This window comes from Protopterus annectens, chromosome 2.part1, assembly GCF_019279795.1.
Source record: "Protopterus annectens isolate FY-2018-M chromosome 2.part1, PAN1.0, whole genome shotgun sequence".
NCBI lineage: Eukaryota > Metazoa > Chordata > Ceratodontiformes > Protopteridae > Protopterus > Protopterus annectens.
The window spans coordinates 1,033,996,335-1,034,019,344 of NC_056729.1; the positions used below are offsets into that span (position 1 = coordinate 1,033,996,335).

The following is a 23,010-nucleotide window of genomic DNA, read 5'->3' on the forward strand; positions in this document are numbered from 1 at the left end:
TTTGAAGACAAAGCAATGGTGAGAAATCAGAGGACATAAAAATAGCTGTCATTACTATTTTTATAATAAAATAAAAGGTTTTGGAAGATATTCAGGAACTATGTAGTCTTCTTCGCTCAGCTAAAACCACACAGGTATTTTTCCATTGTTAAAAGAACTCTACTAAATTCCCAATAAGGACTTCTTCTTCTTTCATTTTATGGGACAACAACCTAATAACTTCTAACTTATTTTTATAAATATAAAAAAAATCTGCTGCCTTAATGAAGTGCAATTCCTCTTTAAAGATATGTGTGAAACCTACCAATCAGAAAGGATCAGCATTGCTTACATACGGCTAACATTCTGATGTAATTGTCTACAATGATTCAAAGATGATCTATTTCTCATTTAAACTAGGCTCAAGCAATGTTGTTTTGTTAGATAGCACGAAAGCGTCAACAGAAACTGGAGATGGCTTTGTTGATCCTCAACCAGAGAGGACCACCACCTGTTACTTAGGTTTCTAAACAATATACAGTTGAAATACAGTTGTTTGATGATTTCGCCATACTTGGACACAGCAGGAGTGACCTCTACTTAATAATGCATATCCTTATAGAGCCTTAAAATATAAGAAGCTCCTACAACATCAGTAAAATAAAGATAATCTGGCATCCTGCTAAACCCCTACAAATGGTCACCCACTTCTCATAACTAGGGACAGACCCTAGACACAGACTTCCTTTATTACCTAGCTTATAATCTCTAATAATAAGCAGTGAATAGTGGGATTCAGCAAAGTATGCAATGTCCTACGGCTTACTTTCCAAGACATATAAATTGTGTACCAACCTCCTGGCTTGCAATTCATTTATCATTCCTGCTTTTCTTTGAGGATGCAAATGTTGATAGGGCTACTAACCTTATGTAATGAACTGTAAGAAATCATCAGCTGCAGTTATGGAATTTTTCTCACATCAGCTATAAGAAAAAAGTAAGTCTCATCAGTGTTGCAAGTAAAGCCGGTGTCACTGACACAGATGATGGGAATTAAGTATCAATCTCCTGGTAGTGGAGACTGTGTGATATTGCCTGCCTCACGTTGAATGACATATATTCCTTGTTCAAGCATTGACAGACTGCTAGTGGTGGTCAAGGGAAAGAAAAGTAAGGAGAGACACAGAAGCTGTCACTCAGCAGAGCCGCAGACAGAACGAGCTAACATTAACAAATCAAAAATATTCATCAAGACTGAAGGTGCCTGAGTTGCAAAGTCATACCTTGACATTATACCTGAAAAAAAGGTGTGTGAAAGTAAGGGAAAACAACCCTTCCAAATAAACAACTCTGCCACACTGAAAGATCTGTAATTTTAAAGATAGCTCTATTGCTAGAGGAATGAACTATCAAATGTCATCAGGTCTTATAATAAATGAGTTACAGTTTCCATTGTTGCCCACTGCTCCTGAAATGTTAGGTTGTTAACAATTGGGAGTTTATGACTTTCATACTTCCACAACATTCATAAAGTCAATTGTTCGTCCATTTTGCAAACAGAGTGGTGGTCTTGACAAACATGCTTCAAACATTCTAATCCTTTCTTGTCCTATGCCAGCTGAGGTCACAAAACAGACACTTTACTCAAAGATATGAATGTTATTATTTATTTTATACAATGCAAAAATTATGTCCAATTTGTGATTTTTTTTGATGAAATTATATATTGCATGACTTTTTACATTAGGGTCACATTGTTTCAGTTTTTACATATTTACATTGCAGGTTTCTACAAATATATGTTTTAATGAACAAGGTTAATTACTTAACTTTTCTTATTCTTAGTTTAACTTTGTATGGATGCAGCCCTGCTACTTGTAGCATATAAGCAGGTTAATTAGTATCAAAAGTATTAACAATCTAAATTCTGCTTCCATGTTTGCCTGATTGCATTCTACTTCTTGTATAAGTGCAAGAGGAAAACATGACTGAAGCATTCATCTGATAGCTTATTCAATAAGCAAGTTGATTTTTCACCTGCCATGCTTTATACCAAAATATCTCAATAAAACCTAAGTGACATGTTCTTTAACTATACTAAGATGATTTCAACTTATATAAAATACATTGCTAAAGAAATACACAACATATAATTTCAGTTTCACAAATGTTATTTTGATATAACAATATTGATTTAAAGGTATATAAACAAAATGTCTGTTCATGGAAAAATTAGTATGAGAGTTAAAGTCCCTCTTTCTCTTCTTTATTTTAAGATAACACATTTCAGTGTTTAGAGTTCTGGAAAAGATTAGAAAATATTGCTGCTGTGACTCTTGGATGACAGAAAAAAGATAAACAGCAGATGTGACTACTTTGAAACCCCACCTTCAAGATACTTTAACTCACAGAATCTAACAATCCTTTACGCATGAATGTGGAGAAACCTGTCCTGAACTGGTCCATAATCTGTGAAGCTGCCTTCCAGTACAAGCTACTTGGGTAATTGTTCGGAACAGGGCAAGGAATTTGGTTTTCCAAAGTATCCCTAAGTCTCCTTGTGTTCTGGCTGTTGGCATGGTGTAACCAAAAAAGTAAGTTCCCTAGATCCAAATAAGTGGGTCTAACGCAAGCAGCCTGAGTAAATGAGAGGCACAAAGTCACCAACTGGAAGTCTCTCAGGGACCGTAAAGGCAACAAAGTGAGGGTGCTCCTGAAAAGGAGGTCAAGAGGTGAAATATGGCCCTTCAGTCAATGCCTACGAAACAGGGGACGAAGCCGTTGTGGAACTCCATCTTGAGTTGGAATCAGTGAAAGGAGTCTGTCAAACAATGATGATACAAGAGGATGTTAGGTCTAGATTAAAAATGTGAAATGAAATAAGGTTTTGCACAGTAATGGAGGCTGGAAGCTTTCCCTCTAGTGTACTATATGCATTATTACAATATATAATATGTATCTTTCCCAATCTGAGCAATTGCATAAACTGGTTAGAGTAATCTTGAAATAGTAGCACAATAAATATTTCTGTGCTAATGAAAATGTATACTGTAACTTAATTTGGCCACAAAAGAAAAAGAAAGTAACAACAATGCTACAATCCAAGGTATTGCAACATCAATTCACTTTAAAGTAATAAAGCTTTGCCAAGTCAGGCAGCAAGTCCATAATCTGACTGTATAGGCAATGGTACTACTGTGAGTACATACAGTATACTGGATGAAAAGATGATGGATGTGTTTCTTAATGAAGTGACAACTGAAACAAATGCAAGATCTGAATCTGTAAACCAGATATATAATAAACTATTATTTCTATACATTGGATTAAAATGTGGTAACTCTGATGAAAAAATGTACTTTACTTAACATGTCCCAAAGTCTCAGCAAAATCAGTAGTCACTCTGTGGCAAATAGTGTATGTAGCCAGAATACAATAAATGTGAGCATCAGATGTTGATCATACTCGTACAAAAGTTAAAGTTTCCACATCAAATTAAAAACATTTCAATTTGTTAAGGAGGAATAAAGTAAAAGTGGTGGACACAGCCCCACTACTCTAAATATAAAGGGTGTTGGGCTCCTTGCACTGTCATCACTAAATATATTGATTCCAAGGCCCATATACTTTGAGGTAAGCCATATTTTTTCAATAAAATTCTTTCAGTGAAGCAAAAAAGCTGCTTTTCAATACACTTCCAGATTTTGCTCTAGCATGCTCAAGTATCAATGATTTATTCTCTGTCTGTTTAGCCAGTTGCTATAAAATCACTTACCATAATAGTAGATCTTAGAGAAAAAGAATAAAAAGACCCTTACAATATAACCTGTGGTCTTTTTTTTTGTTTGCAGTGGCAATGTGTTCCCATTGTGGAAGGTTGTATCTGTCTCATGTCGATGAGTCACTGTCATTAGCTGGAATAAAAACACAATTAAGATTCCCTCACATCATTTACAGTTAAGTTGGTTATGATGATAAAGAGGAAAAGTGGAGGGTAAAATTTACTAAACTGCCATTGGTGGAATAATACACATACTCTTTGATTAACTATCTTCTTAAATATATCTTTACACCGAATAATTCCTTCTTTTCTTCAAAAGTTCCACCCATTCCTGCTTTAGGAGCATGTTTTTCTGACTTTCATTAGTTCGTCCCTAAAATATTCCACTATTTGGTGACTGATTTATTTGCAAAGCTGCCCTTATGTTTCTAAATTGTTTTACTCAGAATTTCTTATTAGATTTTATTATAGACAGTCAAATGACAACATAGTCTTTGCTAATGTTTAAGCATTGTGCAATTATACAAAACAGCACCCATCAAACCTGTCTCACTGGGCTAGTCATCAATTTCTGGCATGCATATACATATTTTTTGGAAGGAATATATACAATTTTCCTTTTTTCTGTGCATCAGGCAGAGTAGAACAGTCACCACAACACATTCTTTTCATATGCCCCTCATATGCCCTTATGCCTAGAATTTATGCATGGATGTAAAAGTTAAGGTACAGTTAAATAAAATGACCTCAGTAAAAGACAATTTTGTCATAAATCAAGTCCAGATTTTGGAAAATATATTTAGTGTTATCTAACAAACAGACTGTGACATCACCTTCACCAGGTGCAATCATTCTATTATTTTAAGTTACCTGCTTTCAGTTCTATAACCTGTATCATGAGTCTACTCTGGCTTAATAAAATATTCACATAGAATTTCTGTGTATTATGAAACAGATATGGTTCAGCTAATCAGGCCTTCAGAGCTCTTATAAATGCTATAAAACTGCTCTCCAGCTCGAGAGCATGATCTTTATGTATGGTGTGTATAATAAAAATGAAAATGTTATGTATGTGACTAGCCTGATGCTATCCATCTGTAATGCTTTTTTTTCTGAGACTCAGTAGAATGTTAGTAGAGTTTCAGAAACTTAAAATTAGGTCTGTTTGATTTATCCATTATTTTAAAGGTAATATGGATTATGATGTTCTTTTTTTAAAGATAGCAACATGATCTTAGTGATAAATGAGAAATATTATCCAAAATGTTTTTGTCCTGTAGCATGCTAATCAATTTATTTTAATTCTGTCTAGCTGTTGATCTGGTAAACCCAATGAACAAATATTCCCTTTTTAGGGGTGACCGAGGAGCAATGTTTGGTTAAGTGACTTGCTCAGAATCACATAGTAGGTAAACTAAGGTGAAAGGAATAAAACCTTGTTCCATGAGCACAGTGAGCATCTCATTTACAGCTTAGAGCTTTAGTCCTCTTCACTACAGAGCTTTCATCAAGGACAGATTGTTCTGTAGCTTTTTATGATACCTGAAAGGTAATTTACTTATTCTATTTATCCTTGGTTGACTGTACTAGTTCCAGTAGGCTAGTAGCCTCTTTTCAGGGAAGACTCCAGGTGACATTTAAATTATTTATTATTATTAGGGAAAATTTGGCCAGGGAATTGCAGAACTTCTACTAGGTAGGCCGTGGTAGTGCAGCAGTTAGCTTTGTTGCCTCACAGCAAGAGATTCTCTCATCTGATTCGCAGCTGGAGAGCTTTCTGTGTGGAGTCTGCATGTCCTCCCCACGGTCGAGTGACATTTAAAGACATGCAGGTAGGTGTGTGAATGAATGGGTGTGCCTTCTTTGAAGGTTGGGCATTGAGCTGGCAACTCGGCATGGAAAAATCCACTGCCAATCATTAGCAGACCGGAGTTCCACTGTGGCGACCCCTAACCAGGAAAAGTCAAAAGACATTGCTATTGCAGAACTTCTACTCTTTCTGATACCTGCCATGGCATCTTTTACATCCACTTGAGTTACCACCAACTCAAGCAGATGGAACTTCACTTTAATATCTAATCTGAAGGGTGAACCATTCAGAAGTGCAGTACCTCTTTTATGCTGCATTACAGTGTCAGTAATTGATGTGCTTGGTGTGGGAATAGAATCTAAAACCTTTTACACCAAAGGTGAGTGCGCTACCGGATGTGCCAGTGATATTGTAGTGTGATTATATTTTTCCTGTAACATGTCATTTCCCAAATGGATTATATCCATTTATGTCTCTGAATTTTGCTCCAAGCAAAAAATAAAATAAAATAAAATGTTTCAGTACATTTCTGAACTAATGCACCCTAATATCAGTGAGAGTGACTGGCTAATTAAAAGAACTTTAACTCATGGCTCATTACTAAGGATTATGACTCACTCTCTGTTTTCTTCCAGAAACTTGGACTGCATCACAGAGCTACAAACACAAAGAGACACACACATACACACACACACACACACACACACACACACACACAGAGACACACACATTGCATCTCTCTCTCTTACTCCATCTGTTTCTCTGTAACAAAACCCTTCTGGATGAGATTTCTTTTTGTCTGCCTTTAATCTAAAATTTGAATGATTCTTGCTTCATCCTCTGTGCAATTGATTTCCATGGACATTCAGCACCTTCTGTGTGTTTTCCCTTCAGTGTGACAGACTTGTTCACAGGAAAAATGAAGAAATTCAAAAGAAGATGGAGTCTCATCTATTTCTTTTGTTAAAACCTAGACACCAGTAAACAACTGATATCATTGCAAAGAGGCAAATTAAATTACAAAGGGTATAGTTGTGCTTTATCCCCCAAAACTTAAATTATAACTATATTAAGTCTATTAGCATTAATCCATGTATAGGGGCTTTATAGTTGTCAGATATCAGATCTACGTGAAATTCTTCAAATTTGCTTTGCTGAATCATGTAGACATAAAGATCATTATTCCCAAGTATATAACATTTTCTAGTATGATATAAAATCAAGCTAGTGTTCATGATGATTCAACAAGAAAGACAAAAAGTTTGAGTTTATGTATACAGAGGCCAGTAAGGTATGTGGTATAAAGTAAAGGGCAGTTAGCTTAGGTGATGGACATACCCTAATCATCTTTGCAAACTAATAGAGTTCAGTAAACCATAAAAATAATTAAAATATACAGCATATTTATAAAATAAACTAAAGCTTTAATGAATCTAAGGGAAGTCACTCACTCACACAGTAAAGTATTGCAGTATGTTGAAGAATGTTATATACTTTGAGTTGTTGTTGTCTTTCGGCTTTTCCTGATTAGGGGTCGCCACAGTGGAACTCCGGTCCACTAATGATTGGCAGTAGATTTAAATGAACGCTGAGGTGCCAGCTCGACGTTCAACCTTCAACGAAGGCATGTCCATTTACTCATGTCTTTCGAATGCCCACCCAACCGCGGGGAGGACATGCAGAATCCACACACAAGGCACTCCCGCACTCCAGCCGAGAATCAAACGGGAGAACCTCTTGCTGTGAGGCAACAATGCTACCACTGCACCACCACGGATACAATGTTATATACTTTGAGTAATAACCGCAAGACGAGGAAGAGTGCGAAAATCAACTAATAACCAAAAAAAACACACTGTGAGAGGAAAACTGAAGCACTGGTCAGCCGAGGACTATAAATAAAATAGTATTTTATTGAACAAGTAATCCAACGTAAATCTCACATTTAAATATTTTAAATATGTAAAACCATAAACACAAATGCATAAATATCAATGAATAAATATATTCTATAATAAATGTATAAATATATGAAATCTATATATTTAAAATACTCGACCAACCTATTTAAAGAATAAAAAATCTATGAAAAATCTATAAAAAATCTCTGAATATAAAAACATGAACCATGGTCAACACACTGATACATGTTTATAATCTAGCTGCTCTTAACTTGAGAATGGGGGCAAGGGAAATATTATCATTTAAACCAGGGAATTTGTTTGCCACCAAAATAATCTGCCAATACAATTCCCGGTATTCAATATGAGTTTCGTATAAGCCACCCCTCTCATCTTTCCTAATTTCTTCTATAATAAAAAACGTATACTTTGCCAGGGGCAAATAGTGGTATGTCTATATAATGCATTGCTTTCTCTTTTATTTTTCATGTCATTCATGTGTTCATAAATTCTCCTTTTTATTTTTCTCTCGGTCTTTCCTACATAAAAACCAGAGCATATCCCACATATTGCAATATATACCACTTCATATGAATCACAAGTATTGTGTGTTTTACTAGTAATTTCTTTTCCCCTTGATTCAATAAAAATGCTTTGTGTGTTGAACATCCAAGGACATTGTGCGCACATACCACATGGGTGTGTGCCAGTTGGCTTCATAGATTTCTTTTTACCTTTGTTTTGAAACGTCAACCAATCTTTAATATTTCGTCCCCTCCTAAAAATAATATTAAAGATTATCTTTGTTTAAAACTAAGGTCTGTTATTTTAATAAACTTGTCCCACTCTTTGTTGAACACTCTTTGAATTACCCCTGCATCTCCACTGAAATCTTTAATGAAAGCCTGCCTGTATATTTATCCTTCACAGCAATAGGACTTGTTACTTCTGCCCTACTAATTCCTTCATTGTTATTTAAGTTAGAAAATCTTTTGTTCAAAATAGGTTCAAATCTATCTTTTCTACCAGTAATTACTTCTTCTCTAATGTTGTTACAAAATTCTAAGGATAACCTCTGTCTAAAAACATGTGAATCACAAAATCACATTCATCAATAAAGTCTTGTTCATTTGAGGTCATTCTAGAAATTCTAACAAGCTGGCCTTTCACTATACTTTTCTTCTGGTGCAGGGGGTGTCCACTATTAAAATGTAGATATGAATTGGAAAATGTTTTCTTCCTAAAAAACGTTTGACCTAAAATCATTCCCATTCTTGATCAGTGTTACGTCTAAGTAGTTCATTTCATGGAGCCCAATTTCATGAGTGAATTTTAAAAAATTAGTTGATTGATTAATATATTGTATAAATTCATCCAGTTTTTATTTACTATCATGCCAAAATATAACTATATCATCTAAAAATCATTTGTACAAACTCCAACTTTCTTTATATATACTATTATAAATAAATTTATTTTCCCAAGTGTTTAGGACCATATTAGCATATATAGGGGTGCATCTCTATGATTACTTAGAAACAATAATTAATGGCATATATTGTCAATGGAACATCTAGTCATTTATATTTGTTATTTAATTATGTTGAAAATGTATCTGCCCCCTTTTTAGCCTACTGTACTTAGAGGCATTATTTAAAAAATTGTAATAAAAATCTGCAGTAGAAAGAAAGAGAGAGGCGAGATTACATGTTGAAGTTTTTACTTCCTCTTATATAGTTTTGAAAGGCACAATAGAGGAGTAATGTTCTGTAAGTCGCTTTGTACTAGGCTTTATATGCAGGTGTCTGTCTTTTCACATGACTTTTTCAATATTACATAATTTCCTGTCTGTGTTACTGATGGGGATATACTTTATTGAGTAGCTCTATAAAGGTAGTAAAATTCATGAGGGGTATCAATATAAAATATTTTGTTTTACAAAGAATTTTGTTTTACCTTTTTTTCTTCCTTATTAATAAACTGTTTAATTGGATAGCTTAACCCATTTCACCATTTCTAGTGACATTCATGACTTTAACCTTGATATCATAATGAAGGAAACTGATAATGAAGCATACAAGTGTTTTGTAAGGACATCTAGTTGTAAGTCTTCTTTCAAGATCTGTTAAGGGCTTTCACTGTGGCATCCTTCAAGATATCTTAAACCTGCTATGGAAAAAAAGCCGTGGTTGCTGCAGCATGTGGGAGTGTAATCGACTAATCTGATAAGAAGATTAAGTAATGTAAAGACCCTCTTTCTTATTGTGAATATCATCCTGGAGTTGCTGACAGAAAGAGAGGGCAGGGCTAAAGTCTTCTCATCCTGAAGGTATAGTCACTGCTGGATTAAAATTTAGATCTTTAGATTATTACTCAAACTAGTTTTATCTGTGTGTATATTATGGAACTTTTTAACAGTTTACAATTAGTGCTTTGGGGCTCATGATTCTTAAAAACAGGTTTATTAACTCATTCCCTCCAATACAGTTCTTTTGAGTATGCACTTTTAACTCCCAGTGGGTGTGGCTTGAACCTTTTAAAAATGAAGTTATCACCTTACTTGTTTGTGTCTTTCATCTTTTCCCGGTTAGGGGTCGCCACAGCGGAACTCCGGTCCGCTAATGATAGGCTGTAGATTTTTACATGCCGGGTTGCCAGCCCTGACATACAACCTTCAACGAAGGTATGCCCATTCATGCATGTCTCCACACAGAAGATGCTCTAGCTGAGAATCGAACAGGACAACGTCTTACTGTGAGGTGACAATGCTACCGCAGCACCACCACCGCAGCTATCTGTTCTAAGAAATACTCATTGAATGAGGTCAGATATCAATACAAATGTGTTTACCATCATGTATGCTTCAAGATAAAATATTCTGATACCTTGTATATAGCATGGTTTTGGAATTATTAATGCAGATATGAAAAAGCAATATTTGATACCTAGAGGCACAGTGGGGCATAACTGCAGAAATGACTGGAGGCACACTTTGCTGTAATAAGGCAACAGGAAGAAATAAATAATAGTTCAGGCTTAAATCACTCTGCTTTGGGCAGGGGGGGTCACCCAAAAGGTGACTGCACTTCCATGTAAACATGATTCTCTGAAATTTTGGATGGAGAATAAAAATGTCTACTCCTTTTGGAAAGCAAAAATGGAAAGGAATCTAGGGATCAAATTATCAGCCGAGGAGACCAAAGTGTGCAGCTGATGTAATTCTTGATGGAAAACCTACAGGCTACATTATACTGACACTAAGTCTAAACACTTTCACATCTTTTAATTTAATCACTATTTTAAAATAATATTCCACTTTCTTGTTATATTATATTCTCAGTGCTGGAAATCATATTTTCTCTGTATTGCTAACAGTACAGTGAACACAGGCAGTTGAATTCAGTATGTGACTTGTAATCCTTTCCTTTTGTTTAAAAACTCATATGCGATTCCCCTTGTAAAGAAGCAGTGACTTCCCTGAAAGTCATGATTTTCTATCTGTGGCTTTTCAATATCATTTTTGTGCCTTTGAAGCTTTTTAGAGTGTTGCTCCACAGGCTAAAATGCAAGTACTTTATTTTTCAAATGTTCATGGTGACTTCATTGTTTTATGTTTTTAGTGGCTTCTTGGTTTACCTCTTGATTTACCTCAGTCTGTACAACTTTCTTTAGTTTCTGCAAGTATTTAGTGGCTTTTGGTCTCCAGGTTTCAGTAGTATTATGGAATTTAGCATATTACTTAGTGTTAAATGCATCATATAATGCCAAAGGGAAATACGCATTTTGAATAGAATTTTAAGGGACTATACTGACTACAAAAGAAACAGCAGTTATTAGAACTAAGGATTATATTACCAGTGAGAAGAATAATTAAAAACAATGATATTTTATGAATTTTTCCTCTTACTGTAAAATAAGAAAAATAGTTATATGTGCCACTTTCTTGACAGTCCATGGAAATCTAGAAACTTGGCCAAGCAAGCAGCACCCTAATAAAGAAGGTAGAAGGTGATTTTTACCAACATAAGCTAATGCATTCCAGTTAATGACAGTGGTGAGGTGGCCTGAAAGAGAAGCAACTGAACGTCATGTGAACACAAGGCTGCAGTGTAATACATGCTAATGAAGAATTACAATGTCTAATACTCTAAAGTAATAAACCACAGCACAAACTGCAATCCTCAGAGTATTAACTGATGTTCTTCATATTGATCACTGCTGCAATAGCCTCAGCTAGGGTCTATATCACATAGCCGACGTTACATAACTTTGAACACCTAATGGTCGAACCAGTATGTTCAAAGTTACATAACTTCAACTACCTACAAAAAGATATATATAACGGACAACAAAATAAACTGTTGCAAGCAGGGTCGACCAGCCCACCTGCATCCCCCACATCCCCCTGCTTCTTAAATATACCAATTCCGAGATCGCACCACATTGAAGTGAATGGAAACCTCCGCTTATGGAGATTTCCATTCAAATGCTCGAACCTTTACAAATTCAAACATATGGTCTCGACCATATGTGGTTTGAACTTGTAAAAGTTCGATGATGTGATAGGAACCCTGTCAGCTATATAGATTATATCCTGCCAAGGATATAAGAGACGGCGAGCTTCCAGATCTACAAGGCACTTTCCACATGACAACCTGTCAAGTAGCTCAAGCTAAGCTGACTAAAAGATAAGTTTGGGTGTAAAGCCATTCAGACTTCATTGCTGCTGAAGAGTACACTCCTCTGAGGCTTCTGGGGATTGATGGTCAGCTTGTGCTTTCCTTAGGTGGGCAGATAAATCCCCCTTTGGGAAAAACATTCTATTTCCTTATTTTTACTGTTGTTTTATTACTTTCCTCTTAAGAAAAGTTATTCAAAGCTAGGAGTGTTGTGTTTTAACAGATTGTCTTGAGACTGTAACATATTTTTAAACAGAGCACTCATTTCTGTCAAGTCTAACTGATAACTTTTCCTGGATAAATTGTGTTAACTTTAAGGTTTTGGGGTTGTTATAGTGTTTGAAAATAACTGCACAGGCTAACCCATCTCACCATCTCTAGTGGCACCCATGTCCCTTTTTACTGTTTTTTTTTTCCTGTACAAAAATAAAGTAACTTTTGTGGACTGGTAGTTCTACTGACATTGCTGCTTGTTTTTCCTAAGACAGAGGCATGATTTTCCACTTGACCATGGAACAGATTATTCATCCCATGGTTGGTCCTTCTAGCAGCAAAATGAAAAAGTTAAGCAAACAGCCTTTGCAGCCACAGCAGGATAGCAATTTGCCTCTGCCACAGTTGGGTGCCTCTGCTGTGACCATTTGCTGTACGTTAGATGACTCATCTTTTGCCTGGGATCCCTCTGTTGTAGCACCTACAGCCACTAAAAAACAGGAGTTAGCCACACACTCTGCAGCTGTTGAGGTCTCCTCAGTGGGAAAGGGAGAACCACTCTTTTTGGTCCTGGGAAAGGCAACAGAGAAGGTTTCCCTGTTGTGTCAAGAATGTTGTGCCCATTTCTGGGGAAACAGTGGATGCTATTAGTAACATGGTTGGCCCCATTTTTCCTGTAAAACTGAAACAGAAAACCCAGCATGTATTTACCCCTTCTCAAATTTCTTTCGATAGGAGTAGTTTACAATGATTGACTCAGAGTGAGATTCAGGCTATTGATCCTTGTTGTTGAGTAGTTTCTGATAGAAGAAAAAGGGACACCTCTTCTCCTGAAGAGATTCAACATTCTGAATCTGAACAGAAAGATGCAGGGACATATTCATGTTTTTGTCCTCAGATTTCTGATTCAGACTCAGAGGAGTGCTGTCCTTCTGATTCTCCCTGTGGGGATTTCTGTATTGCTAGACTGACCCAAAGTTTTCAGTAGGAGAACACTGAGGTTTCTCAGTCCCTCAAAAAATGCTATGAGTTGTTACAGGAGAATTTTCCAGAACCTACACCCATTCCTCCTATCGTGCCTGTTTTAGAGGATCTGTCTTACTGTTTGCAATTTTCCTGATAGTCAGCCAGATGTCCCTAAAAAAAGGCAGATGAGATGTTTAAAGTTCCTCAGTCTTTTACATTTGTATACACTATTCCCAAACCTGACCCAGCAGCTATACCCTAAGTTGACTTATCTGCTGCTAACCACCTAGTTAATTCCAATCCTATTCTTTCTAATAAAAGATGGGAAAAGTATTGATAGGTACAGGGAAAAAAGTATAAACTTCTGCACCTTTGAATTTCGGAATTTTAAATTATCAGGCTCATATGCTAAAATTTATTGACATGTTGTAAAACTATGAGGAATGTTTTATCTACAGTTTCTTCTTGTAAAGAAAAATCTGCTTTAAAAAACGTAGTTTCTTCTTTTGCACAGGTCACATACTCACTGTTTTCAGTATGTGTATGTGTATGACTCTGTTGATAAGCGTTTATATCACGTTATTGAAAAATGAAAATAGCGAACGCTATTTCATCGGCCCCAAAACATCTAAACATGAAAATATCGAACATTCAGAACAACTTTTTTAACATGGAAAAAATTTGCTGCTCCGAAACACATACACACAACACAAGCACATCAAACAAACAGCAACCACACACATACACTTAAATTCCTACATCTAACGCTACACTAAACTAAACATACACTACTATCTACCCACTTACCTTAACCCAAACCCTAAGCCCGTCACTATTGTACACTCACCTAACTCGCGCCCTAACCCTAACTCACTTAAACCACCCCAACCCTAAATTCTGTCACTATCACCCACAGGCCTAACCCGCGCCCTAACCCTAATTCACTTAACCCGCCCCTAACCATAACATACAAACAATCGCACACTTACCTGAACCCAACACGTAACTTTCCACCACAGCGCTAAGAATAGCGAAGCCACAGAAACGGCCAACCAAATTCTTTCCCGAGGAAAGAATTCACTGTTCTGCAGCTTCACTATTCTTAATGTTTGCTGAATAGTGCTCGATATCAGAACATTTAAAATTTTAATACTTCAATGTTCTGATATAGACCCATTGATACTTCTTCCAGGGCTATGCCACTGATACAGTTTTAAGAAGGTTTGCTTGGCTGCATTCTCAGAACCTTCCAGATTATGGTAAAAATGCAATTTTAAACTCTCCCTTAGATAGAAATTTAGTTTGGTCCCTCTGCTGCAGAGATGATCAAAACATGTGATGAAAGGGGGAATCTGATCCAGGTAATCTCTAAGATTTTTCAGCCCTCCTTTTCCAAACTGCCCAAGGGATTTTCTTTCTCCTCATCCAATTTCAGCAAAGAAACAGAATCAACAGTCTCAACAGAATTTACTTAAACAGACATTTAAGTAGAAGCAGCAAGGAGGTTTCAAAAAGAAGTCTCAAACCTCTAAAACCCAAGGACAGTCCAACAAGTATGAATGAGTATTCAAAAGACCTTGAGATCGTCTCCCACCATTGTCCTCTTTCCTTTCCAGAAAGAATAAATCCCTATTTTTCTCTTTGGCAACAGATAGTTTCAGGCAAATGGGTTCAGCATACATCAGGGTTACAATTGGCAGTGGGAGGAAATTCCTCCTTTCCAGGGCGTCATTCCTCATCTTGGAGATCAGACTATTTTGTTTCCACCCGTTCTTCATCACATTCTCTCCAAAGGAGTGAAATAACCAATTCCTCCTTCCCAGGTGAGAAAGGGTTTTTATTCCAGCATGTTCCTAGTCTGAAATAAAGAAAATGCTTGGAGGCCAGCTATAAATCTTTCTTTCCTAAACCTGTTTGTGATAGTGCCCAAATTAAGAATGATGTCACTTGACAACCTGCTGCCTCTTCTTCATTGAAGTTTCCCGGTAACACTAGACTTAAAAGATACTTATCTTCACATCCTATTCATCCAGATTTCAGGTGTTTCTTAAGGTTTTATGTGTCTGTATCACATTATCAGTTCTCTGCCTTATCCTTTGGACTATCCTTGCACCAAGAGTGTTCACAAAGTGTCTAGCTCCAGTTATAGCTCATTTCTGGCTATGGGGTACCAACATTTTTCCATATTTTGATGACTTGCTCATCTTTGGAAAAGTCATTTTCCAAATGGCAGGAATCTCTGTCTTGGGTGAGAGATCGCTTGCACAAGCTGTGATTCAAAGAGATCATTCAAACGCCTTTCTTGACTCAGTCACACAGGACTGTCATGGGATATCAACTAGACACCTCCATTCAAAGAGTTTTTCTTCCACAGCAAAAAGCAAACCTTTATTTAGATCTATTTCTAAGTTTTTCAACTCAGACTTCATTCACTATGAGGAACTCCCACAGGTTTTGGTTCTCCTGGCATCTATGATTCTCATGATACTCCTGTCAGAAGTCCACATAAGAAAGAGTAATATCTAAAATTTCTTTGGTCCCAGCAGCAACATCCTTTATCTTTTTGGATCCCAGCCTGGGATTTGTAAGAAAAAAATTCAGTTGGTGGAGACAACAAATATACTTAAATCAAGGTCTCCACTTTTTCTCTCCTTGCTCTGAAGCGGTCAGTCACCATAGATGCTTCAAACTTTGCTTTGGGGGCATTTTCAGGAGAGACGAAAGTGCAAGAGGTGTGGGACACCAAGGACAGATGCAAGCACATAAATATCAAGGAGACACTTACCCTGATCAAGGCACTCAATTCTCTGAACCATCATTGTTCCCCGAGATCTCTTCAAGTGCTTACTCACAGTACTACAGTGATGTGCTACATCAACAAGCAAAGGGAAAACAGGTTGTATCCCCTTTGGAGACTAGCCATGTTAGCTTGGATATTCACAACACAATCTCACTCTACAAGCATTTCACATTCTATTACAGCAAAACTGTGTGGCAGACAAACTGAGCAGGCAGGGCAGACCCTCACAAATGGAAATTAGATTCTGGGGTCTTCTAAGATTTGATCCATCTCTAAGAAGAAGGGTTTTTGTAATGATAAAGTGTTTACCTCACAGACAAGAGATTCAGGGTTTGATTCTCACTAAGGGAAATTGACTATGCTTAAAATGGTCCACAAGGGTGGCTAGCCTAGTACTTACCTATGAACCTATAATCAACTAGCAAAATTCTTTTCCAGGACTCCATGCAAGAAAGTCTGGAATAAAATGTCTTTTATTTTCTTTGGAGAAGAATGTTCTGGTATGCCTTGCTACCCTTTCCACTAATACCCAGGGTGCTTCTGAAGATTCAAAAGTAACCCCCCAAGATTGTGGTGAGTCCCTTCCAGCCCAAGCAACCATGGCAGTCCCAATTTCTGTAAATGGCCAGGGGCAACTGACACAAGCTTCCTTACAGAATGGATCTAGTTATACTAGAAAGGGTGCGTTTGATACACCCTAAAATCAATTATCTTCAGTTGACTGCCTGGATGATAAGGTCTTGATTCTTTTTAGGCACCTGTTTTCTGAGAATGCGCAGTGGATACATATGGAGTCAAGAAAGCCTGATACTAGAAAATTATATAGTATATGATCCCCCATTAATATTCCAAAATGTGCACGCTGATTGGTCAGCGTGCACATTGTAAATCAGACTTATACTAATGGAAAAAGGTCCGGTCACCCAGAAATGAGTTTAACATAGTGAGATATCTTAAAAAATAGAAACGGAGATCTTCCTTTCTCCGTTTCTTTTTTTTAAAGCTGTCTCGCTAAGTTAAACTCTTTTAACATAGCGAGATAGCTTTAAAAAAAAGCAACAAAGAAAGGAAGATCTCCGTTGCTTTTTTTAAAGCTGTCTTGCTATGTTAAACTCTTTTAACATAGCGAGACACATTTTTAAAAGCAATGGAGCTCTTTGTTTCTCCATTGCTTCCACACACAGTTCTGATGTACTGGGTAACCATTCGCATGTGCAGTACATCAGAACTGCCGCAGAATACTTGACAGCTGCAGAAGGGCAGCAAGGAGGCATTATACAATGCCATTATTAAGAAAAGTATTTTTTTTCTTAAATAATGTCATTGTATAATAGCAATAACCCACTTCTGGGTATGGTTAATGCTGGATTTACCCATGGTTGTCTTTGTTTGGCCACTTGGGCTTTGCCCTCGTGACCAAACCACAGGTTTTCTAGTTGATGCCAACAACATAACCTCATACATTCAGGGCTTGTTGTTCTCTGATTTTACAATAGTTTTGTGAGTTACTATCCTATGGCCTTTTTTAATCCTCTGTTAAGGTTTATTTATCAGTCATTTCAGTATGTCTGCCCATGGATCCCCATCTTTCCAGGCAGTTATATGTCAAAAGGTTTTTGGAAGGGATTTTGTATAACAAGCATCCAAGTAAGATGGTGGTCCCTCCCTGGTTTCTTAGTTTTGTGTTAGAGAACCTAACACTTGCTCCATTTCAACCAGATAATCTGGCTGACTAACTAAAAGTTTGCTTTTAAGGTATTGAAGTCTGTTGAAGTTTGTTTGAACCCTGACCCCAGCTGCTGCAACATTACGTTTTATCATTTCTCTTTTTCCTGATTTCAGTTTAGACAACGGGTTCAGCTGTATTAGGTGAGTGGCGTAGCGCTTTCTTCACTGTTTTCCTTATTTTTTCTGCTAGTTTAATTTCACTTGTATTTTGTGTGTGTCAGAGAGTTTCTGCGTATGTGGAAAGTTTTCATTTTGCTTGGTATTTGCTTTGGGTAAGGAGACTCCTTTTGAGCAATTCTGAATGTAAATTACAAAAGGTTATGCTACTCACTCTATTCAATTAGCTTGTGCATTTTTAATACTAATGATGTTTTACTTTGTAATGTACGTATACTAATACACTACTACTTGTTTTTGTTTAGGTGATGATTCATGTAGAAATTAAGTAAAGAAAAATAGATAAATGCAATGGAAAATACAATTCTTGTAAAAAGCATAAAGTATTTCAGTTCCATTGCCCATCATTGTCAACAAACCTGAAACCAAACTTCCTGTACAGAATCATATAGTCTGATTGTAAAGGCTGCAGAAAACCAAGACTAACCTTTTCTTGCAGACGTTCAAGCATAGCAGCAAGGTGGGCTTCCCTGTTTTCCTTGTTGGCCACCATCCTCTGCTGCAGCCTTTCTTTAGCCATTTTGATGAAGTTATTGTTCTCCTCAATAGCTTTTTGAATGACTTCCCTTTCATGCTCACGCTTTTCTGCTAGATGTTTCAGCAGTTCTGCCTCTTGGTACTGGAACAGGTACAAAAGTAAATGTCTGGGATAAATATGCCAGCAGTCTGAACCTCTCTAAGCAATTATTATCCCAAAAAGCATTTACAAATCTAACACGGCCTAGTTTACATCCTGGTTTTCTAGTCACATGATTATTATGCATTTATAATAATTAATAAATCATTCAGATTTATAAAGTATCAGTCATTCTATTTATGTGTCTATTTTATATACTTCAAAAACAAATAAACCATTTCCAGATCATAGATCTGGTATATTCAATGTTTGCATCTTATTCCATGTATATATCAATATATCCATCTATATACTGCCCATTATATGTTTCTTTGTGTAATCTATATTGCAGTACCTTTCTCCTTTCTTCTGCCGCTTCCAATTTCTTTTGAATCTCCTCCAAGGAAGGGTCTCGTCTTCGGGGAAGTGAAGCATTAAACTCTGGAATTCCATCAAAGGATGGTGGCTTTAGAATCACTTCAAATGCCTGCCCTGATGTCCGCTTGTTTAACTCTATCACTTCCATGTCTGGAATCATGTACCATGTAAGATCAATGGTATCTGCTGTGAAGAACACAAAATACATAAAATTTAATTTAAGGCCACAATCTGTGGGATGTAAAACACGAATAATTATATATTTTAATGTGTAGTGTTGGATGGTATTGGATTGCACAGCACAGCTAGGAACAAGCTCTCAGTTTAGACTGTTACCTACACTGATGAAAAAATCCATGGTTTTCTTATGAGCAGAAATAACTCAATTAAAGCTTTACTACAAGGCCTTCATTGAAAATAACTGAAGTGAAACTATTTTTCAGTTTACCTGTTGGAGGCCTAGGAAGATTAAGTTAGGCCATAATATTCATTCAAGGAAGATGCACAAATGGGTCAGCTACCAAATGTTGTAACACTGCACAAATACTCATTTTATAACCTTTCTTTGTATATCAGCAGCGATATTTAACAATGGTGCAGAATACTAAAACACATCACAGCAACAGAGATTGAACTCTGACATGTAAGGCTTTGTTAGGTACAGCAGGATCATGCATCCTTCAGTAGTAACTGGACAGAGTTCTGAACATCCGTATAACAAGGTAGATTTACTGTCAAGGTCATGCCTGAGTAATCTTCATTGGAAGGCTTTGTAATAACATACACAGTTCAAAATTAAATGAACACATAATTACTGACATAATATAGGATCCATTTGCAGTGGTGATAACACATTTTTTTCTGTTATGTCATATTCAGGTGTGCTGTTTTAACCAACCTCAGGTACTGTTGAGTAGTGATATTATATAAATAAGGTACGTAGCAGTAGTATGTGAATTTTAGTTCACACATAGGGTAGTAATACAGCCATGGAATGTGAGTTCCAAGGATCTGGTACAGATTCCAAATACTAAAAAAAGTAATTTCTGTTTCTCTGCATCCTAGGTATAATCCCACACAATGCAGTAGCTATGCCTTTCATTCCCTGGCTTGTCCACTTTTACTGAACGTGGCAACACCACTACCTTTTTGGATTCCATACACTGAGATCATAATGTCACAGCCATTCTACTTGCCCATGAGAACACAATTCCTAGACGTCTACATTTACGCTGCAGTCTGCCCAATTCCTAGACGTCTACACTTACGCTGCAGTCTGCCCATCCCCTTTGGTTACTCATTCTCCAGTCTTTGAACCTTCTCCTTCAACCTACTATTTTTTTCTCAGATCAGACCTTTAAAGAAAATAGCTGACAAACAGATGGGCCTCACCATTGTCTGGCATTTTAAAACACTTTGACTATGACATTGAAGACTGTAGCATCTAGCCATAAAGGCAATTTCTTTGCAATGTGGGCTTGTTCAGTATTTCTATGTCAGACATGACATGATGTTACATGAAATGAGTATGGCTGAAAATTTCTTTCCTTTCTGCCATTAATGACTCACTCCTGATTACATTGCTATTATTATAAAATGCGATGTCAGTATCTGCATTTTTTCTGATATAGCTACTTTGAACTATATATTTTTTTTAGAAAAATGTCTGTACATCTTAAGCATGTTTGCATTCTTTCCTCAACCATCAACTCAGAGGTAAGGGTCACATTCTAAGTGTCAGATACCCACAATGCAATACAGAAGCTTCTTAAAAGATATCTATGGCAGAAAAAAAATCCTGAACAAATCTTGAATGTTTATATAGCACTTAAGTCCCTGTACTTGATTTACCCTAAATAGAATGATAGATAAACCATACTGATGTAACTTTTTCAGCCAAGACTTCTTCCCATAATACATTCTCTGCCCCTACAGCTTGATCTCATACTACCTTTACTATTCTTTCAGCTTTTTCTGTCTTTTCTTAGTTGCCGGTTTCTAAACTCACCTTGTGACACATCCTTTGTATCATTATCATCATTTAAGGACACATTTAAAAATCTCTTGAAGGAACACCTCAAGCACTCATGGATCTGCACATGCTCATCACCTGGCTAACCCCCCCCCCCACCTTACACTCTATACCCCTACATCAACTACTCAAACTAACATCTCTCTTTCCTGCCTCTCATACATATCCCGACATCCTTTCAACCTTCCCTTTTGCTCCCCTACTACTTATTCCCTTTACCTAATATCCATTTACAGTTTCTTCCCCTCTATCTACCTACCTACCAACCCCTTCACTATTCTATTCTATTCTACCTCACTAGTATGCAATAACTAAATCTTAAACTGAATACTTGAGTGTATCCTATCCAAAACTGTTAAACTTGAATCTAACTTCACCTGAAACTGACCTATGTCAACCTTCATACCTGATATGTAAGCTTGAACTAAGCATGAAACAATAAAGAAAATGTGGAGTGTGAAGGGGAATCCATTGTAATTAATTTGTCCAGTAGGATACTTAGCCATGATGAGGAATTTGTGTTGAATTTGTGTTGAACAAGGGCTTAACATTCATTCCTAGTAAGAACAGTGATATCACTGATACAATGATTGATATAAAAATGTTTATGAGGAATGTGCAATTGAAGTTGCTTAGACCAGTGAGTACTTATGTTCCAATCCATCCTGTTTTGGAAACTTATAATAGATTGGTGAACAAGACCTTTATAGATATTTATAGCACAGTAGTAGTCAGAATAGAAACAGGAGACTTGGATGAAAACAATTAAGACCCATCATTGATTCTAATGACATCATTTTGAAAGATAGTAAACAATTTTTAATTAGTCTATATGAGTATGTAAATACATTAGATGAGAGTAGTGAGTATTTTCTTGAAATTATATTAGAAAATAACTTGTGCTTACATTTTATAAGAGGTTTGTCTCTGGTCTGAGAACGAGGTTGTTATGATAAAGATGGGATCAGACATCTAAGTCCCTGAGAGAATAAGGGAGCACAACTACAAAATGAGAGTTAGGGATGCAAATAATGCATTGGCTAAACACCAGATGACAACTAGTGATGCACATACATTTACGTTTCTTGTTTTACAGAGTATTTATACAACTTTGAGATGAGATGGAACTCAGATGGATATTCAAGTCCTGGCTTGAATGACAAGGTTAGCATTCAACCAGTACTAAAAAGAAGGAGGTTATGCAGAGTTTTAACTTAATGACATTTTAAATGTTTATGTTATGAATGGTTTATATATCTGACAAATTGATGTGGTTTTATAGATTTTTAGTATATTTTTTACATATATATTACTTTTTATATATATATCAATTCCCACAATATGATCTTGTAGAAGTATTATAATATTCATTGTCACTTTAAATATTTGAGGTGAACTAATTGATTAATTGTATAATAGGATAATGTTTTTTATCAATTAAGAATGGTATTTAAAGGCTGTTGATTATGCATGCTGTTACAGTCTGAAGGACTTTATCTCTTGTGGTATATTTTGCTTTTGGTCTAAGTGTTGTTGCCTTAACACTAGTGAAGTGTATGCTTATATACCTGTTTATGGGACTTATACTATTGTTATTTGTGGTTTTCGTTAAGCATGAATAATACCTATATGTTAACTTGAACTAAGCATTAATAATAGGTTACTTAGCTATGTTAAGTCTGTTACTCTCTATGAATGTGAACACCTCTGTATTGCTTGTAATTATTAGCTGAATTTTACTGTGGAGCTTTTCTCCCCGGGCCTCTGCTGAAAATGGACAAGCATCCAGTCAGATTTTCCCAGTCAACAAATGTAAAATAATAAAATAAATAATAAATAAAATGAAGAATCAGTGGACAAACTGATTGCTTCCATAAGGGTTCTAAATATCTCAAAATGCATTCCTTCTTCTTCAGTTGACTTCACTGCCTCCCATTATAGATGTCAAGT

At 36.4% G+C, this 23,010-nt stretch overlaps 1 protein-coding gene across 3 annotated transcripts in view; it reads right to left on the reverse strand.

Moving 5' to 3' along the window:
- STMN4 (stathmin 4) overlaps positions 1 to 23,010 on the reverse strand; it is a 190,512-nt gene that overhangs the window by 68,248 nt on the left and 99,254 nt on the right. For 2 of the 3 annotated variants that reach the window (XM_044062615.1, XM_044062616.1), the window contains 3 exons: positions 19,006 to 19,214; positions 18,462 to 18,653; positions 1,633 to 2,800 (listed from right to left, as the gene is read on the reverse strand). In XM_044062615.1, the coding sequence (XP_043918550.1) occupies positions 2,738 to 2,800; positions 18,462 to 18,653; positions 19,006 to 19,214 (464 nt within the window). In that variant the 3' untranslated portion in view covers positions 1,633 to 2,737. Of the gene's footprint in view, positions 1 to 1,632; positions 2,801 to 18,461; positions 18,654 to 19,005; positions 19,215 to 23,010 lie in introns of those variants that run through there. The other variant, XM_044062618.1, reaches the window with a different exon arrangement.